The following is a 9,323-nucleotide window of genomic DNA, read 5'->3' as shown; positions in this document are numbered from 1 at the left end:
ATAATATATATATAATATATATACATACGTGTATATATATTTATCTCTCTATATATAATTTTTGCTTCCTTCATGGTTTTGAAAGTAAATGATTCCATGTGTGTCTGTGTTTGTGTGTCTTCAGGTATCTGTGGATGATCGCCTTAAACAGCTTCAAGAAGCCCATCGAGATTTTGGACCTTCCTCTCAGCATTTTCTCTCTAGTAAGTGCTAATAAGCTTGTTTGTTTGAGCCCATTAACTGAACAAATTAGCAGCTTCTTTCATTTGCCTTCAGAGGCCATCTTCTTCCTTATCAGTGTAATTACTTATCTGAACTAAAATGTGTCAGAGGGGACCTTGACCACAATGACCCCCCTGTTGGTTACTCTTCCTCCTGTGGTCCTAATCTTCAGTGGGGGCCAGAAGTGAAGTGTAGCTTCAGTCGTGGTTTTCCACTGAACCTTTTGCATTGTTGCTTTAACACAGGAGAAAGATTACACGTTTCTAAACAGCAAAAACAAGTTTATATTTAAAATGTTAATATCCATGTGTCCCTTTTAAAAATGCACCTGCCTTTTAAATGCACCTGAAGTGTGAAGAGTCCAAAATTTCATTCCCCAGAAATCTGAAAATGAGAAGATTTGGGTTCATTAGGTTTAGGGCAATCATATGTAGTTTTCCTTCTAGTCAAGTAATGCAGATTTAGCCAAAGCACAGAGTAGATTTTTATCGAATATTCTCCCTCTGGGATTTTTTCATCTATGGACTGTTCAGGAGCTCTTGAGTAAGTCATTTGAGGTCCTTGAATTTCACCTAAAGAAAACTGAAGTCACATATTGTCCTTCAGTAAATTCCTTACATTTGTATTTCCCCTTAACCTTTTCCTCGCTGTTGACATTGGACTTCACCTCCATCAAAGTTCAGGCTTTTCTTACTTTTACAATTCCTTACATCCAAATGAGTCATTTCTCCCTGAACTTTTTCTTTTATGTCCCACACTCACCCATCTCTAGTCTGCTTCTCTTCTTCTTCCTCCTTCTCCTCTACCTCCTCCTCCCCTCTCTTCCTTCCTCCCCTTCCTCCTGTCATCTTTCCTGGAAGGTAATTGTCAACCTATGTGGTGAGGTACATCTTAAAACTGGACACTATCAGCTTTTGGTATACCCATTAGCTATGAGTAGCTCAGGTTTCTTAATCTAAATGTTATCAAATATAAAACTATCTACTGAAATCAAACTAAGGAGACATTTTGTAAAACATCAATGAGATTCTATTTACAGTACTAGGAACCCATCATTTATTAGTATGGAGAAAACACTGCACTTTCTCTCCTCGTGGGAAACAAAATAATGCTTTCTGAAATGAAGTGTTGCCAGAGTCATGCACACGGTGTGCCTCTTGTCTAGCACTGGCAGTCCACGGAGGTGAGGTTATTCAAATCATAACCATAATTAACATGAGTGCAAAAGTGAAACAAAATCCCCATTAATAGATTTAACAATTATCATCCTTTTGTGCTTGGAATCTGCATGTTATTGCTTGGACTTCAGCCATGGTTATCAAAGGAGCCTGTTTAGTTAGGCACCAAGTAACACTGATCGACGAGCCGGGTGCCAAGAATGAAATGAGGTTAGCGCTCATCAGAAATAGGATATAGCTGGTTCCTCAGGTTCTTGCCCCTTTTATACTCTACGTGGACACAGCTGGAGAAAGTGCTTACCTTTCTGTCGAGTAGATTGGCGCTCCGAATCCGGAGACGCAGCCCAGCACAGCCCATGTCTGACCTGGCTACCAGTGCTTGGGCAAGCCCGTTCACCGGCAGGCATTGAGTTCTCGGTCTCTCAAATGCAATTGGAATGTGTTGCTTCCTTCTCTAAAGATATATTAGAAAATTTTTTGCTTAGCTTCGAGTGTTGTATTTTTATGTGAGATTAATATGATGGCGTGACATTTATTGGCTCGTTGGGAATTTGAGATGTAAAGATACTTGCTCAGCCTTACTTGAATTTAGTTGTGTATGACTTTATTTAGAAAAATGTTTGGTGCTCTAGATCTTGTATATGATACTGGGAAACACCGGTTTCATGTGAGAATTATATATGTATTTTATAAATAACGAATAACTGAAGTTAAAAATTTGAGTACTTCAGTAAACATTGAATTATGGTTATAATGTAGTGTAAAATCAGGAAAAATCTACTTTCTGTATATTTCTGATAAAAAAAACATGCGTCTAGGATAAGGTGACCAGATTTTAACATTGCTAAAGCGGGACACCATTGATAAAACTCGTATCCTGGCAAAATAGCCACATGGCAGCCGAAAACTGTATACCCTAACTTGTCGGGCATTCTTTCCAAAAATCGGGACTGCCCCTCCGCAACCAGGACATCTGGTCACCTTAGTCTAGGATGCTTCTCTCTAGATCAGTGTTTCTCAAAGAGGTGACACTGCCTCTCTGGGGGACACTGAAATGATCCCATGGGGCTGCAATAGCAGATACCGATGCTTTATCCTCGGAGATGGGTGTAGTACAAAAGTTTGTAATTGCCATGGGTGAGCTGATTATTTTCTTTTTCCTGAAAAGGGGGTGGTAAGCCAAATAAATCTGGGAACTGAGGCTCAATAATTGCCTCTGCTCTTTACAATGTGTAGTCTCTTTTCATTAGCCTTTCTTATTTTATGTATTTGAATGTATGTAACTGATTGTCCTCTCTACTGAATAGCTACTCACCGTGAATATGTTGCAAAATTAGGAATACCTATTAGTGGTCTGGAAACTTACATCTTTAGAAATCTAGATGTTAATCTGGATCAAGCAGGCCAAAATTCACTTTGGCTTTGGGGATGTCCAAAAATAAGCACAGGTTCGGTTTCCAGATGGGATTGGTTTTAAGTTTTAAGTCATGATGTTTTAAAAAGAACAACTTAATTTTCTTAAAGTATTTTAAAATATTAGTGATCAAGACATTAGGAACTGACTGTTTTGTTTCATTCCTTGCTTCAAATGAATCTTTAAAGCCAGTCTTTGTTTGGCCTCGCTGATTTCATAATTAAAGGAATGCAGCTCGAAACCCAGAGCTGTTCTCATTGAATTTGCTGTAAAACGTGTCCAGTTGGTTTGCATTAAGGTGGAAAGCTTTTTGGTTCACAGTGTTTCCAATAACCTTCCTTTGTTTCCTCAGCGTCGGTGCAGCTGCCGTGGCAAAGATCCATTTCACATAATAAAGTTCCCTATTACATCAAGTAAGTTGATTTTAATTCTCCTTTATAATACCACAAAAATAAAGTTATAGTGATAACTTAAAAAGGTCCCCTGCCATAGCTTTATTTAATAAAAAAATAGAATTCAGTCATATTATCTAAAGGAAATGTGTGTTTAAACTTTGGAAGAAATTAGCTTAGGAATCAGTGTGCTATTTGTAATGTATTATGTTAGAAGTGTATGTTCAGCTGGTGTGTTGGAGATGAAAAAGTCTTTGGAAAATGACATAATTTCTAAGTACTCCTGATGTTGCTCAAATTATACCAAGTCTAAGAACACTTGTAACTCATGTCTCCAGGAAAATTCATGTAAAAATTGCTTACATTCCTCTTACCTTCAGCCACCAAGAGTCAACTCTGGATTTAAGAAACATTTCCATCATATAAAAGCTAACCTATCTTCAGATTTTTCTCTGATTTTTCACAATTACCAATAGCATTCATTTAGACCCGTCCTGCCCCCTTTTGCTGTCCATTTTAGACGATCATTCCTTTTAGCACACAGCTGCTCTTTATTATTTGACATTTTTTTAAGTTTTGTAAAATTTAAAATGGGCTTAGTTCATTGTCATAGGACAGGATGATCAAATACAGTTTCTACAATCCCACCAAGTGCAGATAAATTAGACTATTGATTACAAAGTGATGAATTGATGAGAGCCACTGTTGACGATTTTAGGTCTGAGGTGAGCATTGTTACAATGGTCAGAGGACAAGTCACTTCTTATCAGGAGATAGTAGTGCTGTGTGGATTAGCTGTGTGGCCTCAGGCAGGCCAAGTAAAGTCTGAGTCTTCTTTCTGTCGTTTCTAGACTAGGTGAGAAGTGGTTCACTGGTAAACTTCTCACCTTCTGTGGGGAAGGACCCAGGTTCTAGTCCCAGTGAAGGCACCTCTTGGGCAGCCATCATCTATGTGTCCCTGGAAGCTATCATGTTCTATAAAGCTGAGCAGATTTCAGCAAAGCTTCCAGAATAAGACTGCCTATGGAAATGGTCTGACTACATCCTTCCCAAAGTCAGTTGATGCAAATGATGAATCTCAATGATCTGATCCATAGTCAATTCTGAGTTAATACAGAAGTGGAAAGTGTTTCATTCTGTTGTGCATTATCACCATGAGTCGGGCCAACTTTCCAGAATTGATGTCAATACTAAGAATCTACTCCCCTGCTATTACTCTTCCTAAAAAATGCCTTTGTGAAATGTATATGTGTAGAACAGTATTTTCTTAACCAGTTTTTAAAAATTATATTATGAGATGAACCTTCAGGGTAAAAATAAGAAAAGAAATATTTTGCCATAACATTAAGCAAATATAATAAGCAATATATGTTAACTTTCAACTGCATTGCCCTTAAGTGTAGCATAATTCGATACACAGTTGATTGTTCATTGATAGAAGTATTAACACTTACAAAACTCCCTAGTAGAATCAGTAGTCTGCTAAGCTTAAGGACAAAGCCATAAAGCACTTAACAGCCAGAATGGAAAGAAGTTGAGGCCAGGGAAAATTGGCATGACTTTATTAAACAAAGATGTGACTGTGATCCAAATATATAATATTTTACAATTTTAAAAGTTTCCAGTCCACAATACAATAATACTAATAGTAGAAGGAGCCCCGGTGCTGCAAAGGTGAAGTGCTTGGCTGCCAACTGCAAGCTTGCTTAGCAGTTTTAATGCACCCAGTCGCTCCACAGAAGAAAAGACCTAGCGTTCTGCTTCCATAAATATTACAACCTATCACATAGGGTCCCTGCGAGTCTGAATTGACTCAGGGAGACACAATAGCATCAACATTATTTAGCTTTCATTTTGGGAGTGGTTGGATATTGATTTGAGTTGAATATTATAGATTTAGGGAGGCAGCTCAGGTACTATGATAGGTAGAAGACTGATGTACCAGAAATATCCACATCCTAATCCCTAAACCTGTAAATTTGTTATGGTAACTGGCAAGAGGGGACTGGGGTTGCAGATGGAATGAAGTTTGCTAATCATCTGACCTTAAACTAGAGAGATTATTTTAGATGAGCCAGATGGGCTCAATGCACTGACAAGGGTCTTCAAAAGTGGAAAGCGAAGGTGAAGAAGTGTCTGTCAGAAAGAAATTGGAAGATGCTGCCTACTGGCTTTGTGACAAGGGACCAGATGCCCATGCGGGTAGGCGTGCAGACAGCTGCAGAGGCTAGAAATGACAAGAGAATGAATTCTTTCCTGCAGCCTCCAGACAGGAACATGGCTTCACCGCCACCTTCACTGTCGTCCAAGAGTGTTATTAACCTTAAGAACTCTAAGAGAAAAATTGTGTGGCACTTTAAGGCACTACATTTGCGGTAGTTTGTCATAATGCTAATTGAAAACTAATAGAGGCGCTGTGTTTAAAAACTCTATAAAAATTCATTTTAATTTACTGACTTGGCCTTGAAGCCCAGTCTGATTTTTTTTTAATACAGACTTTTAACTGGTCTGTAAGGCAGATTTAAAAGCAATTAAGTTAATAATGCATTAACTCTATTGCTTGATTATGGTACGCAGTGGCTATACATCCATACCCTTGATTTGGGTATTTTAAATCCAGCTTTAATTTTCAGCCTTGCTATTAAAAGGTATTTCTGTATGTTAGGGTCGTCGTCGTCGTTAGCTGGCATTGAGTTGGTTCCAACTGGTAGCGACCTGTTGTACAACAAAGCGAGACACTGCCTGGTCCTACGCTACCCTTACAATTGTTCTGTTTAAGCCCATTGTTTCAGCCACTATGTCAATCCATCTTGTTGAAGGCTCCCTCTTTTATGCCGCCCTCCACTTTATCACATGTGATGGGACTGGTCTTTTCTGACAACATGTCCAAAGTATGTAAGAAGAAGTCTCGCCATCCTCGCTTCTACGGAGCATTCTGAATGGCTGTATTTCCAAGACCGATTTGTTTGTTGTTTTGTTAGGCTTAGGCATTTCTTAAGTTGTCTAAAACATTAACTAATTATGAAGTATAATGTAGGAAGAGTCTTTTGAGCACAGTGGGTTAAGCATTGGGCTACCAAATGCAAAGTAGGCACTTCAATCCACTAAGTGCTCCCCGGGACAAAGATGAGTCGGGATGCTTCTGTGGAGGTTGACAGCCTTGGAAAGCTACACCATATTTCCATGCCGACCAAGCGTGTCACGTGGGGTTAAAACCAACTTGCAATGGGTTAGTTTGGGTTTGGTTAGGGAAGAGTCGGACAGAATTCCATCTTTGCTCAGAATATGCATATTTACAGTTCAGATGGGTAGAGCGAAAGTTCGATTAGAGCAATATACCATGGTGACATTGTGGTTACACATAGAGCTGCGGTCAACAAGGTTCACAGTTTGAAACCGCCAGCCGCTCCTCAGGAGAATGACAGGGCTTTCTACTCTCGTAAAGAGTTACTGTCTCAGAAACTCACAGGGGCCACTTCTACTCTGCCCTGCGGGGTCGCTGTGCATCGCGATCGACTTGATAGGACAGTGAGTTTGATTTCGAGTTTGGCAAGATACTTGTATATGTTTAGGGCAATGGTGGCCAAATTCTTAATAAAGACCTCTAGGACTAGCATCCTACACTATCTTCCATTTCTTCAGTGAAAGTTTGAAGTTTCCTAAATATATGTAGGCTTTGTGCTAAATACATTATATATATATTGTCTTTCAAATGTTTAGGAATTTGCATGCCCATCTACAATGAATTCTCTGGTTTTCAGAAAACTTGTTCATTCAGATTTTTTTCGTTACTTGCTTTGTTAGGTCACTTAATGCTTTATCTCCTCATAATGAGAATAACAAGCTCTGGAGGGAGGGTGTTAGAAGTGAGTATTTCTAGCTGAAAATGTGTTATAAAAACAAAAGGTAATTGTCAAATGATAAAGCAAGTTTATGATGAATATATAAAAATTTTTAGTATATGTTTCCCTGTGCTTTGCTGCACAAATAAATTTAGAATGCTTGTCAGGCAACTGGAGTTTCCTGGGGCATTATAGAATATATTAATTAGGCCAACAAGACTATAGCTCTTAGGTAGAAATATGAGATGTTTTAACATTTAGATATGAAGTTTTATTGTACTCTAATGACATAGCATGAAACTTGAAAGGAGAATGGAATGGACAAATTATTTTATTCCACATTTTAAATGTATAGATTAGCTAAAACTGTCACAGCTCCCCAATGTTGGATTTCTGACACTCTAGGTAAATCTTTATTAACATTTTTGAAGTACAGTTTAGGATCCCACGATTCATTTGTTTCTATAAAATGATCAAATGTAGGTCTTAACTGTAAGTATAACTCCCGCTTTTTAACTATCTTTCATTGAAATTCTTATCTTGGCATTTAATTTGTTGCCTCTACCACAGACTTTCTGAAATGGATCGAGTTCTTTTTGTCTTCTCCAGTGGAGTCCATTGAATGCTCACTGGACCCTGGCTTTAAGGAAATACGAAGTGATCCTGCTGCCAGCAAAATACAGAGAGAGAGAAAATAAAACACGGCTATAAAAGCCAGATCTCGTGCTTTACGAATTTTAGGTCATGTGTTTGTGTTTGCGCAAGTCATTCATTTTCTTCACTCAGAACCAATCCCCAGGGCGCTTCATGGGTGAAAGGAATGAGGGCTATGAACTTTGGGTTGAACCGAAGAACGCTGCAAACGCACCAGGAAAGGAGTCCCGGTGGTGCTGCGGTCAAGCAACTCAGCCGCTGACCCACCGGGCCGCTCACTAGCTGCTCCCTGGGAGAGAGATGTGGCGGTCCCCTGCCATGAAGATGGATAGCCTGGAAGCCCCATGGGATAGTTCTAGGCTGAGTCAAATCTAGTCAACAGCAGCATCCGGTTCGGGGTTATGTACCAGCCACTGAGCTCAGAACTGTCCAAGGACCAAAGCCATGCTGCTTTGTTTTTTCCTATTTTTTCCCACACCTTCGCCTTGCCTTTTCCATAGGCTAATTTCTATAGGCGAATCTAACTATCATGTGTAAGGAAATGTGTCCTTCTAATGCACAAAGGTGCTTTTGTATAGATTGAATGGTTGCCTTCGCCGCAGTCCCGACAGTTGGACTTCAGCAGGAGTTCAGAAAGGGCAAGGAACTGAGCGACCTTCTGTTGCTTTCCCCAGTCACATGTTCACCTGTCTGTCAGTGTGTGGGTTTCCCTCCGTGAGCAAGTTGCCAGGTCCCCTGGGGCTTTTCATCTCGATGACTCCACCTTTCCAACTTGTGGGGAAGCGATACTATCTGATAGAACTGAGTAGGGCATAGTTTAGGAAACATGGTTTCCATTCTTCACCGTGTTTTCACCAATGGGTGTTGACTAGGATGTCTTTACCTAGTGCGAACGAGTCTGACTTGTGATAGGACTTCCCTGTCACATCTTAATGCTTCTAAAGCTCCAGCTTGCCCACTGAATCTGAGGTGCGAATGATCGTTATTTATCGAGCTGCAAGGATAGTGTTCAAGCTGACACATGCACACCCAGCCTTAGAGTCGGCCTTTCCAGTGTGCCTGTGTGGTGATGCTGTACGGATCACAGTCCCCCAAACTCAGTCTTCTCCATAGTGGATGCCTTCCCTAGAATACGTTTTATCTACTGACTCATTGCCTTGCATTCTTGGTCTTCACTTAGAGTGGCTAAATCAAGATATACCTCTTCTCCTTGTAGCTCCCTTTAGACTTTCCTTTTTTGTACCCATTATGAAATGCTCTTATTCAGGCTCGTTTAGACTTCCTCCAAACGCTGCTTCATCCTCTCCTGCCATAACCCATCAGTTGGTGAACATTAAAAACAAAACAAAACAAAAACCTAATGAAGTGACTCTTCTTTATAGCCACCGTACAGTCAGTTCATTTGAATGTACTGCAGGTACTTATCACATTGTGGTAGCGTGTAAAGGAGAGAAGTAGTGCTTATTTCTTTAGAGGATTTGTGAACCTAGCTTAAGAGAGGGAGTTGAATCTCGCTCTCCAATAAGAACAGGAGGAGCTGCAGCTGGCGGTGCAGTGGTTAGGCACTTGGCCACGTGATAGGCGGTTTGCAGCTGCTCTGCTGGAGAAAGATGTGGCAGTC

At 40.0% G+C, this 9,323-nt stretch overlaps 1 protein-coding gene across 1 annotated transcript in view; it reads left to right on the top strand.

The window, feature by feature from the left end:
* The window catches only part of UTRN (utrophin), a 619,010-nt gene that overhangs the window by 502,912 nt on the left and 106,775 nt on the right, over positions 1-9,323 (top strand). Inside the window, exons 56-57 of the mRNA XM_045294578.1 lie at positions 125-203; positions 3,167-3,227. Coding sequence (XP_045150513.1) covers positions 125-203; positions 3,167-3,227 — 140 coding nt within the window. The remainder of the gene's footprint in view (positions 1-124; positions 204-3,166; positions 3,228-9,323) is intronic.

Source organism: Echinops telfairi, unplaced genomic scaffold, assembly GCF_000313985.2.
Source record: "Echinops telfairi isolate 266 unplaced genomic scaffold, ASM31398v2 ScPeMD7_3533;HRSCAF=4204_0, whole genome shotgun sequence".
Classification (NCBI taxonomy): domain Eukaryota; kingdom Metazoa; phylum Chordata; class Mammalia; order Afrosoricida; family Tenrecidae; genus Echinops; species Echinops telfairi.
Note: the sequence above shows the minus strand (reverse complement) of the source record. Positions and strands in the feature narration are given on the sequence as shown.